The 19861-nt window shown below is 48.7% G+C and overlaps 3 protein-coding genes across 4 annotated transcripts; all 3 read left to right on the top strand.

Annotated features, from left to right (window-relative positions):
- Positions 1 to 816: 816 nt before the first annotated feature.
- Positions 817 to 2143, top strand: LOC120657579 (E3 ubiquitin-protein ligase PUB23-like). Its single transcript, XM_039935930.1, has one exon. The coding sequence runs from the start codon at positions 817 to 819 to the stop codon at positions 2095 to 2097; it is 1281 nt and encodes a 426-aa protein (XP_039791864.1). The 3' UTR covers positions 2098 to 2143.
- An 817-nt stretch (positions 2144 to 2960) lies between these two features.
- Positions 2961 to 7764, top strand: LOC120713757 (AP-2 complex subunit mu-like). Of its 2 annotated transcripts, XM_039999737.1 has the most exons (14): positions 2970 to 3117; positions 3177 to 3269; positions 4130 to 4307; positions 4951 to 5041; positions 5125 to 5219; positions 5342 to 5431; positions 5669 to 5717; positions 5812 to 5950; positions 6090 to 6206; positions 6309 to 6399; positions 6468 to 6610; positions 6736 to 6850; positions 7178 to 7222; positions 7298 to 7652. In XM_039999737.1, the coding sequence occupies exons 2-14, from the start codon at positions 3187 to 3189 to the stop codon at positions 7376 to 7378; spliced, it is 1317 nt and encodes a 438-aa protein (XP_039855671.1). In that variant the 5' UTR covers positions 2970 to 3117; positions 3177 to 3186; the 3' UTR covers positions 7379 to 7652. The 2 variants fall into 2 exon arrangements, with proteins under 2 accessions (XP_039855663.1, XP_039855671.1); XM_039999729.1 differs by having other exon boundaries at positions 2961 to 3269; positions 7298 to 7764.
- A 1929-nt stretch (positions 7765 to 9693) lies between these two features.
- Positions 9694 to 13634, top strand: LOC120713773 (acetylornithine deacetylase-like). Its single transcript, XM_039999746.1, has 10 exons — positions 9694 to 10244; positions 11022 to 11275; positions 11354 to 11462; positions 11989 to 12127; positions 12215 to 12272; positions 12641 to 12658; positions 12746 to 12871; positions 12973 to 13129; positions 13214 to 13247; positions 13399 to 13634. Exons 1-10 carry the CDS (start codon positions 9915 to 9917, stop codon positions 13506 to 13508), a joined length of 1335 nt encoding a protein of 444 aa, XP_039855680.1. The 5' UTR covers positions 9694 to 9914; the 3' UTR covers positions 13509 to 13634.
- Positions 13635 to 19861: the final 6227 nt, after the last annotated feature.

Raw genomic sequence — 19861 nt, forward strand, 5'->3', positions numbered from 1 at the left:
CACAAGCCATTTGCAGTCCTGCAAAGACCAATCATATGTTACCACGAGCAAAGACCATCCTTACTCGAGAAGGAAAACGTTCAGCTTGCTCGTGAGTTTGAATGTTGGAACCTTCGGATTTGACCTGGCACAAGTGGATCCGATTTGTTTACTACAAAAAACAGAGAATGCATCTTACACTGGGCCACTGGGGGGCAGGAAGTAGGGGACGAAACGTCGAAACATCGCCGCCCAACCGCTCGCAACCAATGCACCGATACGACCAAGATGATTTCAGCGTTCGCAGCACCCAGCACAAGATCTCATCCCACGACGTCCCCCGATCCCCCAAATCTCTCTACCCTCTCCACTGAGCAACTCCTCTGAAGATGCACCTCACATTTCGAAAACGTCAAATAGAAGTTGCAATCTCACATCACGTAGAGCCTCGTTTCAACAAAAGCTTACATCAGTCAGTCTAATTTTGCGTAATTTTTGACGGGCTAACATCACTCAAAGCCTCATGATGAATGTGCCTGTTCATCAGTCTATGACAGTCTTCTGAATTTCTCATGGCTCCATAACCCCTCAGCAGTCACCACTAAGCCACTAATTGAGCTTTAGAAACGCATTTAATCTAGTTTATTGGCCAACCTTGCAGGGTACAAAGCATCTCTTACCATTCCGGCCTCGCTGACTATTGACTTGCACCAACGCCAGCCCATCATCGTGCCGCGTGCTAGTATAAAGGCCTCGTCCCATCACGGCCGTGCTTGGCCAGCGCAGAGCAGCGTGGTGGTGGTCTGCAGCGGCATCGCGATCTGCCGTGAGCCAGCCATGGAGGAGGAGCCCCCTCACCTGTTCCTGTGCCCCATCTCCATGGAGCTCATGGGCGACCCCGTCACGGTCTCCACCGGCGTCACCTACGACCGCCGCAGCATCGAGCAGTGGATCTTCGGGTACGGCCGCGCGACGTGCCCGGCCACCATGCAGCCGCTCGCCAACCTTGACCTCACGCCCAACCACACCCTCAAGCGCGTCATCGGATCCTGGCTCGACCGCGGCTCGCCGTCGACGTCGGCCTCCTCGTCGCCGTCGCCCTCGTCATTGTCGAGCCCGGCCCACGAGCTCGCCACGCCGCCGCTGTCGCGGATGGTGGAGGCGGAGCGGCTGCGGTCGGCGCTGGCCGACCTCGAGGAGACGCCCTTCAAGGTGACCGCGCTCAAGAACATGGGGGCCCGCATGGCCGGCGACGTGGCCGTGCAGTGCGAGTTCGTGTCCTCGGGCGGGATCCAGGCGGTCGCCCGGGTCATGGCGCAGGCGCTCGCGGAGAGCGCCACCGGCGGCGACTTCTCCGCCTTCAGGGCGTGCGAGGAGGCCGCCGCGGTGCTCGCCCTGCTCCCGCTCGCCGACGCGGCGTCGGTGGGCTTCGTCCTCGCGCCGGAGTGCATGAGGCCGGTGATGGTACTGCTCCAGCGCGGCAGCGCCGAGGCGAGGCTGCACGCCATGGACATCGTAACCAAGATCTCCAATGCCGGCGCCGGAGACTGGACCGCCGGCGTCGAGGTCGACGACGTGCTCAAGTCCCTCCTGGAGCTCCTGTCTGACGAGGTCTCCGCGAGGCTCAGCTCCCGCGCGCTCGACGTGCTCCTCGACGTCGTGGAGCGGACCCGGAGCGGGCCGGCCAAGGCCGTGGAGGTCGGCGCTGTGCACGTCCTCGTCGAGCTCCTCGCCGACGCCGACGACCGCCACGACGCCGAGAGGATACTGCTGCTGCTCAAGCGGCTGTGCAAGTGCCCCGAGGGCCGGCTGGCCTTCGTGGAGAACGACCTGTCGGTGGCGGCCGTGGCGAAGACGATGCTGCGGGTGTCGCAGCTGGCCACCCAGCTAGCCGTCAAGGTGCTGTGGCTCGTGTCCGTGGTGGCGCCCTCGGAGAAGGTCCTGGAGGACATGGTGGTGACCGGCGCGGTGGCGAAGCTGCTGGGTCTGCTGCACGTCGAGACCCCGCCGGACACGAAGCAGAAGACGGTGAGGATGGTGAGAATCAATGGGGTGTTCTGGCGGCAGTACGCGTGCTTCCCTACCGATCTCAGGGACTACCTGCGGCTGCTCGACTGATTCGTTCATTTCTTGGTTGATTAATTGGTTTGACCAATTGTATGTAATTAAGCAGAAAACTAAAGCTTCTAAAGAGAAGATTTGAAAACTTATTGTGGTCTTACGTACATCGAAATGTGAAAGGAATACGTACAGGAGAATGCTTTCACATTTTGCCCCAGAGAGTGAAAGCTAGAAGGAATCGCCTCATTCAATTCAATTGCCCTAGAGAATGCTTGAAGTCTATGAATTTTACAGGAATTTGGCAGCAGACGCTGTAACATGTTTTGAAACCCCTAGTATGAAATCGAACGAGAGTTTTCATATGACCAAGATCTAAACTAGTTCTTTTCTCTCCCAATTTCTTAAACTTCCAGAGGTTGACAACCAATAGGATCAAGCACTTCATCAACTAGTCAAAGCAAATGGTATGTACTAATGATTTCCTCGCTAGGTCCAACATAAAAAATTGCTATCCTTTAAAATCGAAACTAATGATCTAAAGGCATGCTTGGACAAACTTTAGTAGGAGCCTTCTCTCTTGTAGTTAATATTTGTGTTTTAGAAAGTTTGGCATCTTCGGCCAAAAGCACCTAAAACATTGTGTGTTTTGGTTCTTCTACCTCCTATACAACTAAGCAATTCTAATATTTCTGAAATTTCAACCTAAAATTCATTTCTTGAGTGGACCTTGAACTCATCTTTGTCTTTTCTTTATAATAATGCCCAAGTGACTTTTCTGTTGGGAGCGTTTCATTTTTGGAAGGGAAATATCCAGTGCTGGACCTCAGCGCCAGCTGAAATTGAAAGTTGATGCTTCGTGGGCCCAATTCCAGGTCACGTCCAAAGGCGACCAAGCAAATACGCCATCGAGAAAGGTCTATCCTGAAAAATTGAACACACCGAAAGCTCCCGGACGGGAAGACGACTTGGCGCTGGTGCTGCCGCGAGATCTAACCAAACCCCGCGCCCTCCTCACCGTCCGGCGAGCCCCGGGGGACCCCTGCAGATCACCGGCGCTCGAGTGACACCCAGAGGCGCGCGGTGGAACCGGCGCCGAGATAAGGGCGGTGCCAGACGCTCGGGCCGCGGGCGCGCGGGCGGGCGACGATGTCGGTGGCGGCGTCGGCCATCTACTTCCTCAACCTCCGCGGGGACGTCCTCATCAACCGCCTCTACCGCGACGATGTCGGGTATGTTGTGCCCTCGTAGGCATGGAGCTGTAGATCTAGTGGCTCCAGGAGGGATCGATTAGTTCCCTTCTAGCTCGCGGCTGCGTAGATCGCGAGAGGGCTAGTTGCGGTGGATTGTAGAATTCTATCCATTTTTCTTAGAGAGTGATGAAGGTTTAGCTCGATGGAGCTGAAATGGGAGGCGTGCCTTTGTGACTCGTGGCGAGCGCTAAAATCCGGTTGTCATCATCCAGATTAGTTGGAATTTGGAAATGATGTTATGTTTTTCTGGCTAGCAACTGTGGAGATACTTCCCTTCTGAAGTGGAGCAAAGAGCCTAATCACTGATTCCGGGAATTTGTTCTAAGTATTCACCTAGACTCCTAGAACTGTTCACCTATGACTGCGGTAAAGGAAGACGTGACTGTGTACTAGGCTACTAAGTTTTATCATTTCAATCTAGTGATTAATCCACAAATTTTATCACTGTGCAGTTCACTTGATCATTCTCAGTTAATTTTTACATTAGGCGAAACATTTGCAGTGAAACTTTATGAACTGCACATTATGACCTATTTTGAAATTTAGGATCTGCATAAGGTTTGCATTCGTTCCATAGGTAACATGTTATGTCATTTCCCCTATAGTGCATATGTTCAATACCATACACATTATTTTCTCAGTGATGCTGAAAGATGTAAATTACTAGGAGGGTATCAGGATCACCACAAATCGTACTGTCATCTATTATCTTGCTGTGTCTGTAACAATCAATTCTGAGGATGCATTTTACTCCTTTCATTTTTAATTCCATGTTTTGCTTACTTGGTCAACTCACACTTAGTGACTAAATCGCACTGTATTCATGTACTGTTATGCAGGGGAAATATGGTTGATGCGTTCAGGATGCATATTATGCAAACAAAAGAACTTGGCACATGCCCTGTTCGGCAAATAGGAGGCTGTTCCTTCCTTTACATGAGGATCAGTAATGTTTATATTGTGATTGTGGTTAGCAGCAATGCTAATGTTGCTTGTGCTTTCAAGTTTGTAGTCGAGGTATGCAATTTTTTTATACAGAAACTTCTAGAACAAAATTTGCATAGCCTACAAAATCATTTGTACAACCTTGATGGTTTGGGAATTTTAAATATACGTCTCAAATTGTTAGTACTGATAAATTTAGCAGTATAAACAAATGATCACCCTGTTCTCCCACATTTTTGCATATTAATTTCATAATTTGTTTAGCAAAGAAGATATGACTTGGTCTTGTAAACCAACGGAAAGCAAAGAATGTGCCAGTACGAGGAAAGAGAAAATAAAGGGTAGAAGCATACATCAAGACTTGGGAGACTATGATTGAGTCCACAGACATATATAGTTACAAAAGTGGTACTGATTGGTCACTTAATGAACAGGACAGTTTTAGGAGTTGTGTAGTAGGCACTCTTTCATGATAGAGGGAGTACAAATATATGGATTCATTAACTTGAATTATTATAATGTTAGGATTACATCACGAAGGTTGGCTTTATATTGCAAATAGAACTTGTTATTTGCTAAGGGTGAGGTATTGGATTTTAGCCCTTCGTAATTAAATCCAGAGATCTAGACATCATCCTGCAGCTTTCCAAAATATTTTGCAGTGCTCTATGTCATTTTTTTATTATCTGGGCTAAATATTGTTTGAAACTATCAGGCAGTGGCTCTCTTCAAGTCCTACTTTGGTGGAGCTTTTGATGAAGATGCCATCAGGAATAACTTTGTTTTAATATACGAACTTCTTGATGGTAATGCAGCACCTTGCTTTTAATTTCGCTCACTGCTACAGTGGATATTTCTGTGCCTTTATACAGTTTTTGATACTGTGCAGAGATTATGGATTTTGGTTATCCTCAAAATCTGTCACCTGAAATCTTGAAGTTGTATATAACTCAAGAAGGCGTCAGGTCACCATTTTCCTCCAAGGTTAGAAAATGTGGATCTGAAATTGATATGATGGGCTAAAAGTTTACCAAAAGCTGCATGCTGATTCGTGTTCTTCTATGAAACCATCTAAGTACTATTTTCTTTAATTTCTGCACTGATAGGCCTCAGACAAGCCTGTTCCAAATGCGACCCTTCAAGTCACTGGTGCTGTTGGTTGGAGAAGAGAGGGTCTTATGTACAAGAAGAATGAGGTACTTGAACTTTATTTATTAAACTTTAAGGTGTATTTGGGAGCAGGCACTAGCGATGCTATGTGTCCCAGTACATCATATGGCGCCACCCTAGTTCCTGTACATATTATGCATGGCTGTGTACTAATTATTGTTTGATAGTTTGCCTTTTTGAAAATCTGTTTCGTGTTATCTTATCGTGTCCCGATCTTTACCTCAGTTCATCACTGTTGGAGTACTATTATCTATTTTTTTCAGATTTTCTTGGACATAGTTGAGAGTGTAAACCTTCTAATGTCTTCGAAAGGTACTTTGGACCCATATCCTTCGAGTTACTCAATTGTCTTCCTTGTTGTATTAAATGATGTTCCTTGTGCACATTATATCTGCCATTCCTGCAGGGAGTGTTCTGCGATGTGATGTGACAGGAAAGATTCTTATGAAGTGCTTCCTTTCTGGAATGCCTGATCTGAAGCTGGGATTAAATGACAAGATTGGGCTTGAAAAGGAAGCCCAACTGAAGTCCAGGCCTTCAAAGAGGTTACTTTCTTAGTTATTATAAAATCTCGAAGAAAGCTGTGGACTGTTTTGCTGCTTAACTATTGTTGATAGGTTGTAAACCTTTTATTTTGTTATTTCTGCTATATTTTTACTGGCATTCGTCTTCTATTTCTTACAGTGGAAAGACCATAGAACTTGATGATGTCACATTCCACCAGTGTGTCAACTTAACAAGATTTAACTCAGAAAAGACAGTCAGCTTTGTGCCACCAGATGGTGAATTTGAATTGATGAAGTAATCTTCTTAATTTCTTTCATGCTTTTGATTCCTTCCCTGGTAGACCAGATTTTATTAACTGCACTTTGGCCGGCTTTTGATGGATAAATTTTGTTACAGGTACCGAATCACAGAGGGTGTCAACCTTCCATTCCGTGTTCTTCCGACAATTAAGGAATTGGGTCGAACGCGGATGGAGATTAATGTGAAAGTAAGTGAGGCATATTTAGGTTGTTGGATTCATAATTGATTTTACTGACATGAACCTTAATGTCAAAGGTCAAGAGTGTTTTTGGTGCTAAGATGTTCGCACTAGGTGTCGTTGTCAAAGTACCAGTTCCAAAGCAGACAGCAAAGACTAGCTTCCAAACAACATCAGGCAAAGCAAAATACAATGCTTCGATTGATTCACTGGTGTGGAAGTATGTGCTGGTTACCTTCATCTAGCATACATCTGGAGTTGCTACGTTTTTGGAACTTTTTTCTACTCAGCCATATCACAACTAATAAGCGTATTTGAACTGATGACACGCTTCTAAAACTACAGGATCAGGAAATTCCCTGGACAGACTGAGGCAACTATGAGTGCAGAGGTTGAGTTGATCTCTACCATGGGTGAAAAGAAGTCATGGAACAGACCACCTATTCAGATGGAATTCCAGGTATTTTTTACAGTTTACAGCCACACCTTTTGGAAGATCCTTTGTGATCTGTACTTAATTTCATCTATCATCTGCAAGTTGGAACTGAAAATGCGAAGTAGCGGATGGCTCAAATATATATTCTTGTTTATGAACTGAGCTTGGGCCTACATGACAAATTGAATTGTAGTGTTTGGAACTTGCTTGTTCAGGCGTTGCCTTCTAGTGTCTTATGAAAAATATCTTCCCATGCTAGGTCATTCTGATAGAATATGATATCCAACTGTGAGTACTTCCTCAAGTCTCAACACTGTCCTCCATGCTCTATCTGATGCATCTTTCCTGTAGGTTCCAATGTTCACTGCTTCTGGTCTACGTGTTCGGTTCCTTAAGGTATGTAGAACAAGTGTTGATATGAAACCTTGCAACATCTGAGATGAAAATCCTCATGTGAGATACATTTTCCAGGTCTGGGAGAAGAGCGGTTACAACACTGTTGAGTGGGTTCGCTACATCACGAGAGCAGGATCTTACGAGATAAGGTGTTAGTGACAGATAAAATCTTTCAAGCTCAATTGAACAGTTATTTCAAGGATCCACAGAGGTCGTCATGCATGATTATAAAGCACGTATACTGTGACACAACTATCTTCAAACCTTGTACTTAAGCAGAGGGGGCAGGCCAGGGCAGACCAGACAGTTTTCCTTTATGTTCTTCTATTCACTGTAGTCTGGGATATCTATTCTCCCCCCTCGTGCCCTGTTTGTTTGGTAGGGAGTGTATTTTTTGTTTGTATATTTGGCGGTAGCGTTCCTTGTTGATACACACCCCCTTATCAGTTTGTACTGTTTTTCGTGTTAAATGGATGAGTGGTTTCACTTGGCACAACAGTGACAAACATTTCATGCATAAGATTTGGTATATTTGCAGATTAGCAGTGTTTTGGTGTGAAGATGCTACAGGCCGCATAATTGTGTCCCTACCTACCTAGTAAATATTTTCAGTTTTTTTTTGTGTGTGTGTAAATTTCAGTGCGCAGCAACAACAGGCAAATGCAGAAGTGCACAGGCGGCAACTAAGGAACAGCAAAGCTCGTTGATTGATCGTCAGGTTGGCACTTTGCACGGAGCATGTGCCGGGCGGATTATAAAGCGAGATCTGGCCATGTAGGCTTCCACAACATGTTACACGCACACAGTTCCTAGAAATCCTCACATGCTACATTTCACGTCGTCACATTGTCACCACGGTACCCGATTCACCAGCACGGAGATTGCCTCTGCGAAGCCTCATAAGGTCACACCCACCCCTATAAGGTGTGGGCCACCAGTTGAGTTTTCCAAATTCACGGAAAGGTTCAGAATTCACATGTTTTTCAATCCAGAACAGCACTTGTTGCAAATTATGAACTAAACTACTTACCACGCTGCATAAAATCAGGCAACTGTACAATGCTTAGAAAAATATATGAAAGAGAGGTAAAAATGATAAAATATTGGAAAACCCCCAAAATTACTCATCCAAAGTGCCTAACTGTAAGTCTGTAGCATCCTTCCAAAAAAATGCAAACACATTCTTTAAGTAACTTAAATTTGTAGGTTGACAATGCATGAGGGGTACAAAGGTTACTAGCCACGCTGCATGCTAGAGCCCGTGTGCATGTTCATTCCATACTAACGACTGCCATTATTACATTATCATCAAGTCTTTAACATGTAATTGCAGCATTCAAACTCACAAGATACATATTTCCACTTGAGTGTAACAGCTTTCCCACATAGGTACACAACCTTCATCCGTCAAGTTATAACAATAACCTATCTTTGGTCCCAAGATTCCACCACATATTGGGGCGTCCCCGTTTTCCAGGACCTCGACGGTTCGTGACACCCCTCCAAGAAATCTTCACCTGCAGCTCAAATGGTTCTTTCCCGGCAAGATATTCATCAACTCCATGCCCTAGACTGAGCTGAAAACATTTACCTTTTTCATGTTCACAGTACTTAAAGAGACAGACTCGGAGTACCAACCTTTCGTCCACTGGGACAGCTACTAAACCACGAACAGATTCACCAGCACCAACAGCAGCCACTTTCTTGTTGTACAGAACGATCTTGTTTTTCTCATTCCCAGTAGTCCAAGCAGTTACTTTATCCAGGTCAAAGAAGGCTATATCGAATCCACAAAAGCGGGTAGGAAGAGAAAAACCCAGCTTCTTGTATTCAGTGAGCTCTCGGCAGCGAGCCATGTGAAGGATCTTCACCACCTTCGCCTCCCACGTGAGGTTCGGCTGTAGAAGCTCTACATTCCGATCATCCGCATGCAAACCCAGCCCCATGACTTCTCTAGGATACCTAGATGCCCGCTTCCACAACCTGTGGCGGTTGTTAGCTTTGCAACCTGAGGAAAAACCCCTACCTCTACCTGGTTTTATATGTGTCCCGCCGTTTTTTTGATAAGTCTATTTTACAACCTCGAACTAGTCAAGAAGTCCGTTTTTCAACCTCCTACTACGAAACCAGGTAACCTAGGCCCTCGAACTGGCAAAACCGCATTTGGCTGTGCCAGGGTTGTTTTTCAAACTGTTTCGTTAGTTGGAGGTGTAGGATGTCCGGTTTCGTAGTTCAAGGACCAAAATCGGACTAGCGTGATAGTTCAGGGTTGAAAAACAGACTTTTCCCTTTTTTTATAGAAGTATCAGGTGTATTGCTGTAATCTGACATGATTCCTATTGGATGTGTTACCAGGGTCTGGCTGCCATGGTTCTTTCTCCTATATTCCAAAATTTATGGGAATATTTCCTTGCCAAAATTCCACAAGGATCGTCTCCATAAGAACTAGTAGTGAACTGTTGGGAAAAGTTGTGGCTTGTGATTTGGAAACGCCGGAGTTCGGAGGTGGCACGCATCTCCGTGCCAAACGATGGCAAACGGGACACATCACACATGTTCTCTTCATCGGATCGTCTCCTCCCCTCCTAGTTGCCCACGGCCCAACGAATAATTCACCTTTTCTCCCTAGATAGAGCTCCACTACCCCACGCCGCCGCCGCCGCCCGAGCACCCGCGTCCCCGCCCGCCCGAGATGGCATCTCCGGCGCTCAAGGACGCCGTGGGCGGCCTCGACCGCGACGGCTTCGTCGCCCTCCTGTCCAAGCTCATCGGCGAGTCCGCGCGCCTGCAGAACGACCCGCCGGTCCACAGGCCGGAGGAGGACCTCGTGGCGCAGCACGTCGTCGACGCGCTCCGCCCGGTGTCCACCGAGACTGGGGGCGGCCCGCTCGTCGTGCGGAAGGTCAGCTACGCCGAGGGCAGGAGCAACGTCATCGTCGAGTACCCAGGCACCGTCCCCGGCCGGATCGTCTCCTTCGTCGGCATGCACATGGACGTCGTCCCGGCCAACCCCAGCGAGTGGGTAAGTTTGCGTGAATCCCTTCTGCCTGGTTTATATCGATTCGTTCTGTATACCGATTTTGTGATGCTCATCTGATTTTGCAAATCTTCTCCATTAGCTGGTACTTTCTAGTGTGTCTTACCTCTGACCTCTGAGAAGTGAGAAGATGCGTGTTTGCTTGATCTGATAGTTACTTAGTTGTACTTGTATCGTGTTGGCTTGATTCTGATAGCTACTTGGTTGTACTTTGTATCGTTTTTGCCTGATCTGATAGTTCCTCAGTTGTAAATGTCACTCTGTTTTATTGTCGTTTTTAGTAATGAATCGATGGCCTGCTCCCCCCCCCAACAAAAAAAAAAGTAATGAATCAGTGGCAATATGCCTGGTGCTATGTGATTGGGTCACGTGATGTAAAAATTGCACAAATTTCCAGCATTGCAATGACTAGGTGAACTTGTAGGAATTCTCCTTGTAAAACTGATTTGGATCTGTACCATTAAAAGATCCAAAAGTTAAATATATACCATCGTGACCCACATGTCATTGACTCATGTGAGCCCCACATGTCAGTGAGATAACGATGGTATATATCTAACTTTGGGATCTTTTAATGGTACAGATCCTATTTGTTTTTTATACTGGCATGCTTTCGTTCTGTAAAAATCATTTTGTTTCTGTAAAATGAATAAGGAAGTGTTTCATTAACAGCGGTAGTTTTATAACCATCCAAGCTCAATTGGCCATCATAATTGATTCTTGATTTTAATTGGTGAACTTTGGTCATCCAAATTTCCGCAGGACTTCGATCCTTTCTCACTAACCTTTGATAGCGAAGACAAGGATAAGCTTCGGGGACGTGGGACAACTGACTGTCTCGGCCATGTTGCGCTGGTGGCTCAGCTAATGCGGCGGCTTGGTGAGGTCAAGCCACCCTTGAAGCATTCTGTCATTGGTGTGTTCATTGCAAATGAGGAGAACTCATCTGTCACTGGCATTGGTGTCGATGGCCTTGTGAAGGATGGCTTGCTTGACATGCTCAAGACTGGACCCTTGTAAGTAGTGCCCCATCAAAAACTGACATGTTGTTTCTGGGGATTATGTGTTGATTGGCTTTTGTTGGTGTTAAAAAGGTTCTGGATAGACACAGCTGATAAGCAACCATGCATTGGCACCGGTGGAATGATTCCATGGCACCTCAAAGCAACAGGGAAGCTGTTCCACAGTGGTCTTGCACATAAGGTATTTCCGTATTTGATTCAAACTTGTCAGATTGCTTCAGTTCGGTCATATGTTCTATGGCCCTTGCTGAATTGGCTGGACAGTTGGAGTTGCTTGGCTAATTTTGAAAAAAAAAATGTACTTATACAATTTTGGAGCTATTGGCAATGTAATTTTATCTGTTACAGGACTATCACATGTATATACGATTAATCTACACTGTTATAACCTAGCATCGCTGAAATGGACATTCTACTTCCTGGCCTTGAAATAGAGGTGCCTTTAGCGTCAACAATGGTTATTAGTAATTGTATAGGTAAAATTAGGCTGCAGCTTCATAACAATTGTAGCTATATGCTTCCCCTCCCTTTCATCATTACCTAAGAACCTTTTTATCTGTGAGAATTTCCAGCATATTTTTGTTTATTCTTGGCAGCTGTAAAACAACTGTCATCAGCTTTATGTTTTAATTATATTTTTTTGAGGTAGCACCATTATTGCTTTTGAAGTATGCTGACCTTGTTTTTATTTATTGCTTTCCATCCAGGCCATAAATTCGATGGAGATGAACATGGAAGCACTAAAAGAAATCCAAAAAAGGTTTTATACTGACTTCCCTCCACATGAACAAGAGAAAGTCTATAAGTTTGCTACTCCATCGACAATGAAGCCAACTAAATGGAGCTGTAAGGCCAGCTCACACATTTTTAGTGATTTATTCATGTTAATAAAATATGTGAGCAAATAATTGTGTATTGCCTGATGCTTTGCAGATCCTGGTGGAGGGCTTAATCAAATTCCCGGAGAATGTACAATTTCAGGAGATATAAGGTAAGTTTCTTGCCAAATTTTAACTTCAGATCATTTAATTGTGGTCAAAATCAAATGTTTTACTTGATGTAGGCCTTGTATGCTGGCATGGGACCTGTGGGGGCACAAATCCCCTACAGAGCCTAATGCAATTCCATAGAGAACTCTTTTTAGCTTTAAGGTTGTGGTTGCCTTTGCCTACAAGTGATCAGTTCTAAATCCCATTTGATGAAAAAGATTGGCCACACTCTTAAATCTGCCGATGGAAACCATTGCTTCTTGTACATTCAAGAAAGATTTCCCCCCTTTTCCTGTTCTTTTCATTTTATTCTTGAAGCATCTAATTTGGAGCCATTCCTGACCTTGCATTTATTTTCTGTGTATTACAGGTTGACTCCTTTCTATAGGTAAGCACATTTATATTGATATGCTCCTGCTGATTCTTCTATGGCTGCAAATGATCTGTTGAAGTGACAGTTGCCATTATCATACAGCACTTCCCATGTCGTGGAGAAGTTGAAGGAATATGTAGAGGACATAAATGAGAGACTCGAGACAACTCTTGATACCCGTGGTCCCGTGTCCAAATATGTTCTTCCTGATGAAAATCTGCGAGGAAGGTGAACATTTGACATTTTTGACACTGTTATTCTTTAGACTTTTAGCTGTAACCATAAAGGTGGGAGGGACAACTAACATTAGCATTGGTTTGTTTTTATAGGCTTGAAATCAGTTTTGATGGAGATGTGATGAATGGGGTGGCCTGCAATCTGAAGTCTCGAGGCTTTAAAGCATTATGCAAAGCAACTGAGGAAATTGTTGGCCATGTTGAACCATATTCCATCACCGGGAGTCTACCTCTGATTAGGGAATTACAGGTGTGAAAAAGTTTAATGTACAGATTTACTTTCTTGGCCCTATCGCCGTGGACTAAAGCAAAAGCCATTCTGAAACTTCTGCAGGACGAAGGATTTGATGTTCAAACAGCTGGATACGGTGAGTGCTTAAGCAAACAAACAATGTTTAAAGACTTTTGTTGGTCCTGTGGCCAATGAAACCAATCAATCTCCAATATCAAACTGTGAATACCAGTAGTGATGAATATTTTCGTGCCACCCGCATCAAATTGGAATGTATCTTCCTGCAGGCTTACTGAAGACGTATCACGCCAAGAACGAGTACTGCTTGTTTTCAGACATGGCCCAAGGCTTTCAGGTATTTGCGAGCATCATTTCGCAGCTGGAAGAAGAGGTCTGAGCCGTCTTGCGTGGATATAGAAGAGAGTGCCTTCAATTGGAATTACTCGTGTTGCTCAGTGAATCTTTGAGAACTCTCAAGTCCGTGACACGGACATCTAATAATAAGATGAGATTGTTGACAGCCCCTTATCTACCCGAGGTTTTCGAGGATGCCGCGACTCTACGGAGCGCTGAAGACCTTAAGTGCCATACTCCTACGTGCGCTCTGTGCCACGGTGGCACTGCCACCTCCCTCCTCCCGATGCCGGGCGGCTCGACGGACCTGGCGACTAGCATGCAAACTGGCCACTGGGACGCCTCAGGCTACAGCTTTTGTACCAAACTCAGCGCCCGGCCCCGCCCCCGCGCGCGCAGAAGACAGAGCGAGCCCGGAGCCCGCAGGCTCGCGGCCCGTCTCCGTGTGCAACCGGAACACACAGAGTCAGCCGCTCAGTGCAACGCAAGGACGGACGCACGCTGACGGGCCCAGCCCGATCATTGGTCTGGCTCGGCTCGCCGTCGCCCCGTCGCCGGCCGGTCGCCAGCTCGGCGCACGGCCGCATCAGCGCGCGTCGTACCGTGCATATGCATGCGTGCCTGCCTGCATCGGGGGCGCATGCCTGGATGCCCGAGCCTGGCCCGTTCCGGCGCGGCTGCTCCCCTCCCCTGCGTCGTCCTGGTCCTGCCGGCCGGCTGGCGCGCAGTGGCCTGTCACGCTTTGTTCCTTTGCTTGGACGACGCGGGCGCGTACGTAGGTGAGTGCATCTAATGATGCGATCGACGCAGACCAATCATGCTTATTTTGTCCAGCACCGCCGACTAGCTCAGAGACCCGCAGCGGGCGAGGGCGAGACGGCGCCAGCTTTTGCTTCTTGCCAGCCAGCCATGGCGCGCGCGCGGTGACCACAGACGAACGCGATGACCTGGCGAGCCAAGCACGCAGCATGTAGGGCTAGGGGTGCCCTCGAGCCGCGGGCGGTGTGCATTGGCGTCCGCGTACGGCGCATCATTCCGTGCGTGTCCTTGCACATGCAGCCGGCCGGCCGGCACGACGCAGCGGTCCGACCCACCCCGTCGGATCCCCCCCGATGCCCCCGATGGTATGGCGAGCTACCACTACCACTCGCGCGTGCGACGCGCGTCCACGGTTAGAGCAGGGGATGCCGCGCGCGGCGTGGTGGGGGGCAGCAGCGCAGCAGCATGGAGCTAGCCATGGACGTCGTCGACCGGCCGGCGCGCGCTCGTCCCGTGCCGGGCTGCCGGCGGATCTCTCGCGCATCGTGTGGCTAGTTCTGTGCGCACGTTGGGGAGTAGTAGTAGCTAGCTAGCTGCCTCGATCGATGCGGTAATCCTTCTGTTGATGATTGTCCTCTCGCTTCGTTTATCGTTGCAGGCGACACACTGTTGGCGATTTAATGCTAGCTTCAGCTCACAGGGTCGTCACTGTTAGAGGCTGCTGGCTGTAATAATGCTGTCGAACGGTGCTGTGGCTCATATGTTCTTGATGGAGGCGATGGCGACGACCTGTGCAGGCGGCCGCTGGGGACACACATCAGTGCCGCCGCCACGCCCCCCCCCCCCCTCCCCCCCAAGTTGTATGGCTTCATGAATAGCTCTAGTGCTAACCTGATGTGATGCACACTCGTTTTGGCTTGTATGAGAATCCTTCGCCTGGTTGATGATTTCCTACCTACTCGCGACTCCAGGTACTTCTTTATTTACAGAGAATTATGGAAGCCCCCTTCTTTTTTTAAAAAAAAATAAAGGAACTTCTTTATTTTAGCCTCTGCAAGAGTTATGCACTCAACTATCTACTTTGACGAGTCTTGTCTACTAGTATGTGCTAAGCAAAAGCTGAAACTGAAAGCAAATGGCGAAACGCATTCACAAAGCAGCGCAATTAGCAAGACATAGAAAGGGACTACTGTTCAGTCCACTGAAATGTACCATGGTCACGAGATAGAATGACACTTCCATCAGATGGCTATGCACTGCACCGACCTTGCCGAGATTAGATTGTAGTACAAGAATTTAGAAAAACTTTCAAAGCCAGAATAATGATTTGCAAGTTAAGGCTCGTCTCTTCAACGTATCGTCGACCAGCCGCGAATCCAGTATGAAGAGGAGCTGGTATCCCTTTTCTTGTTCGTCCTCCCCCTTCTTCTTCATTACTTTTTTTCGAAAATGAAGCTGGGATTTAGGAGATATCCATTGATCTTGGGAAGATAGAAGGGTTTGAACTCCCTGGCCCACATTTAGATCCGCCACCACCGTCGACCATACACAGGGGCGGAGCCAACGGTGGGTCTGGAGGGGCTCCAGCCCTTCCTACCACTGTTGGACCCATGGAGCCCCTCCTAAGCTCCTCCTACAATTTATTTTTTGCCATGAATGCACTGCGAGGAGAGATTAAAATTGTCTACAGTTGAAAATAAAGTCCCTCATAACAATTATCCTGAATCTGCTACTGTCCATACATGTATAACGGTGTATACATCTTTTCATTCACTCGTTCACGCATGTGGATACAAAACGCCTTCTACGAATAAGGACATTGCCGTCATCCTAAACACTGGACCACCATGTGATGGAAGACGCAGCTTCCGACATGGGATCGAACGGGACGTGACGCGTAGCACAGCGTCCACGGCTGGGTTCGCAACGCCTTCCCTTTCAACATCACCGGAACGGCACGTAGCAGCAGCAGCAGCAGCATGGAGGATCGATCGGAACGTCCAAAAATCGGAAGGATGTAGCATACGGAAAAGAAAGGGGCAGGACGGCGTCCGCGCCCATCATCCACTGGCAACGGTTGGCATGGTCCGGTCAAAGAGCGGCCGGGCGGCAACCATGGAGGGCAGCCGCGCCCGCGCATGGCACCAAGCGGCATTAACCGCCGCCGCAGCGCAGGCCCGGCATGGCCGCGGCCGGCGTCTCTCCCGCGCCCGCCTGCGGCCGGCGGTCGGGTCGACCTCACCCTCACACACCCCCACGCCACGCGCCGCCGCAAGCGGCCACCCGCGTCGCACCAAAGCGCATTGATTCCGCGCCTCGTCGCGCAGCTAGAGCTAGTAGCCCCGCGCCCTCCCCGGCCTGCGGCGGTGGTGAGCCCTCCTCGCCCGCCCGCCTGCGCGGCGTCGGCAGCTAGCGTCCCGCGCGTCCCTCCAGAAGCGGCCGGCACGGCGCGCAGCGGCACATGCCGCCGTGCCCTGGCGCGGCCCTGCTGCTGGGCCGGCGCGTGAGCTCGCCAGGGAAGGCAACAGGGCCATCGCGTACGCATGTCTGCGCGGGCGCGCGGCCGGCCGGGGCAACCAAACCGCCCGTGAACGGATCGATCGGGAGCCGCCGAGGCCCGAGAGGTGCACGTCGCAGGCAGCCTGTAGGAGCACGACGCCGGGTACAAGTAAACAATCACATCCATGTAGCTACATCTACATTGCTGCAGCAATCCTGCAGGCTGCAGCTCAGAATTGGCCGGTCTTGGGACGCATCAGATTTCAGATACATGAATGTAACCGTGGTGAAACATGTACAGCACTGAACACCCGTGCTAGCTGCTGCTTCCGCCGTGGGCCGGGCCCTGTGGATTGTAGGCCATTCCAAATTCAGAGTCGTCCCCGCGTCTAGGTTAGGTTTCTTTTCTACTGGGAGTGCGTGTTCCGGCTCCATCCCAGCTGCTTGGCGCTTGCTGCTCTGCCGACTGCCGGTGCCGGACCACCGTCGCCATGGTCCAGGGCTCGGCTCCAAGCAAGTTGCTTGTCAGGCCAGCCCCCATGTGCTGACCGAGCAGCGAGCAACGATCGATCGATCTCCTCGAAAGCCGCGTCGCTGCATGGCTGGCAGCGATGGGTGCAAACTACAAATCTCGCTGGGCGCAGACAGGAACGAGAGTGTACGCTGTGGAAAGACTGCGAGTGTGCCATACGCGAGCAGACGCCTTTTCGGGATGGCTCCCAGAGTCTCTCCAAACTTTCTACTGCGAGGCGGTATTCTTTCTGAGGAGGAACGTTCCAAATAATCATACCGTATTGTTGCGCCAGCCCAGGACCATTCGCATGCAATTCGCCAAGATTTGTACAGGAGTTGGGAGTTCGAATTTCAAACGAGGCACGAGTAGTAGTTTTCTCTGCGCCTGTCTACGCAGATGTATACAATGGCTTCAGGACAAGTTAGGGTCCTTGTAGTCTCAGAAACACCGATTTCTACTCTAACGTATTTGATCGTGCACATCATTTAGGTCTGGTCCAAACATCTGTATTGTAGCAATCAACAAGCGTCCATGCTCACGCCTTCCATTTCCAACCATCGATGGACCTGCAACCGTTGACACCTTATTAGTGTCCTACTGCCACTGTTGGCCAGCTCTGTTTTGTACCATATGCCTGTATTGTGGACATATCCTTGACTTAGTAAGACAATGTAGTATTGAAAGTGTGTTTTCGTCTTCTCTAATAATGAAATTAAGCACCTTACTAGGGACGAAGGCGAGGGTTTGCATGCATCATCAGTGGGGGCATGCTTGATGATGTATATGTAACATTTTGTAAACAATTTTTCTACACCTAGAATAATAACAGTAAACTTTTAGTAGTACCTTTCTTATAGAGGAAAAAAAACTATTACTCTTTGATCCGCCCTCTCTCTGTTTTCTTCAAGCTTCGTCCACACCAAACATGAACTAAATTGTAGAATAAACTGAAAAGGTAAGGAATCTGGTCTTGACAAGCAATGCTATTCAGTTACAAGCAGCCGCCGGCCATTTTTCTCTAGATAGTCCATAGCACACTTGCACCTTCTGCGTAGCACTAGCTTAGCAAGTAGTTAGTTAATCGATCCTAAGACTTTATATGCCACGGCAAACTATTATATGCCAACCAGCTGATATACTAGAAGCATATAAACCTGCACACTGACTGGACAAAGGTTACTAACTTTTGATGGACTGTTTGCTGCGCCCTGCTAAGTTTAAGATACAAAATTACGCGAAAAGCTGCTCATATTCTCGCGGAGGATTATCCTAGGCTGTGTTTAGATGAGGGGAAAAGGGGTGAAAAAGTCACATCAGTCACTGTAGCACACTGTAGCACTTTTCGTTTGTTTGTGGTAAATATTGTCCTACCATGACCTAACTAGACTCAAAAGATTCGTCTCGCAACGTAAATCAAAACTATGCAATTAGTTTTTTATTTAACTACATTTAGTACTCCATGCATGGGTTATTTGCTATATTTAATGTTTCGATGTGATAGGAGATGTGATGGATGTTATGGAAAGTTTGGAAATTTTGTGGGAACTAAACACAACCCTAATCGGCTAATCTGATACCGTCACTTGGGGCTCTGCACCGCCCGTGTCCTCTAGCTGCTAGCCACGCCTTTTTGCCATGTGTGCTTGCATGTATCCCCAACCCGTTTACATGCATGCACAGCGGGCAGTACTAGTAAACAAAGGAGAGTCTCGCCGCCGTGACGAGCATCGCCTTCAGGAACTCTGCCGATACCGAAAAGGTAGCTCGACACTTCGCAGCGACGCCGTCCTTGGAGTAGTGGGATTCAACTCCTTGGAAGACCAGCTCTGCTCGCTGTGCGGCGGCTCCTGCAGCCTACTGTGCCCGGTGTCCCCCCGTAGCCTGGGCAGGGACGGTCAGCGTCTCGCCGTCTCCGTAGGCACTATGGTAAAAATCGGGGCGGGCGGCGGGAAGTACGGCGTGAATCGGCGCCGACAACGACACGCAGGGCGTGTTGTCCCCTGAAGCTGTGCATGCAAGCGGGGCGGGCTTTGCCGCAAGCCCGTTGGGCGGACCCGCGCCGCAAGCCCACGAAGACCCGCAATTGCGCCCGCATAATTGAAGCGGGGTGTTGTGTTATGCGGCGTACGAACGGGCCCAGCGGCGCCGCGAAGCCCGCTACCTCCAGAGAACCGGAGAAAAAAAGAGTAGGTGCTGCTGCCGCCGCCGTTCGCTGCTTGGTCTGCCCGTCCCGGCCACCTTCGCGCGCGCCTGTTCCTTCCGGTGGTGGCCGCTCCCCGTGATCATCTTCCCGGCGACGACGGGCTCGAGGCGTTGCAGTTCCTCGACGGCCCGAAGAAGCACCCCGTCCCGCTCGAAGTCTCCCACTGCTTCCTCGCCGGTTGCGCGAGGGTGCCATCCGCGTGTGCCCGGGACATGGCGTCGCCGTCTACATGTGTGTCGCCGCCGCCGGCTGTTGGCAGCGGATCTACGTTTGTTGCAAATTATTCCAGCTAGGAGCGAGGCGGAGGAAGCCATGGCGTCTCATAGCTGCCGGGATTTCTTGGCTCCATTGCCGCCGCTACCGCCGGTAGCCGGTGGATCCACTACCGTCCGCGTCAAAATCTCCAAGCGCTCTCCCTCCT

Source organism: Panicum virgatum, chromosome 1K (assembly GCF_016808335.1).
Source record: "Panicum virgatum strain AP13 chromosome 1K, P.virgatum_v5, whole genome shotgun sequence".
Classification (NCBI taxonomy): Eukaryota; Viridiplantae; Streptophyta; class Magnoliopsida; order Poales; family Poaceae; genus Panicum; species Panicum virgatum.

Excerpts from the sequence above, each read along its gene's own strand:
- LOC120657579 (XM_039935930.1), top strand. The coding sequence starts at position 817 with ATGGAGGAGGAGCCCCCTCACCTGTTCCTGTGCCCCATCTCCATGGAG.
- LOC120713757 (XM_039999729.1), top strand. The coding sequence starts at position 3,187 with ATGTCGGTGGCGGCGTCGGCCATCTACTTCCTCAACCTCCGCGGGGAC. Across the intron at positions 6,400-6,467 it reads GGATGGAGATTAATGTGAAA|GTCAAGAGTGTTTTTGGTGC; the intron begins GTAAGTGAGGCA and ends TTAATGTCAAAG. Across the intron at positions 6,611-6,735 it reads ATTGATTCACTGGTGTGGAA|GATCAGGAAATTCCCTGGAC; the intron begins GTATGTGCTGGT and ends CTAAAACTACAG.
- LOC120713773 (XM_039999746.1), top strand. The coding sequence starts at position 9,915 with ATGGCATCTCCGGCGCTCAAGGACGCCGTGGGCGGCCTCGACCGCGAC. Across the intron at positions 11,463-11,988 it reads ACAGTGGTCTTGCACATAAG|GCCATAAATTCGATGGAGAT; the intron begins GTATTTCCGTAT and ends CTTTCCATCCAG. Across the intron at positions 13,130-13,213 it reads CTCTGATTAGGGAATTACAG|GACGAAGGATTTGATGTTCA; the intron begins GTGTGAAAAAGT and ends AAACTTCTGCAG.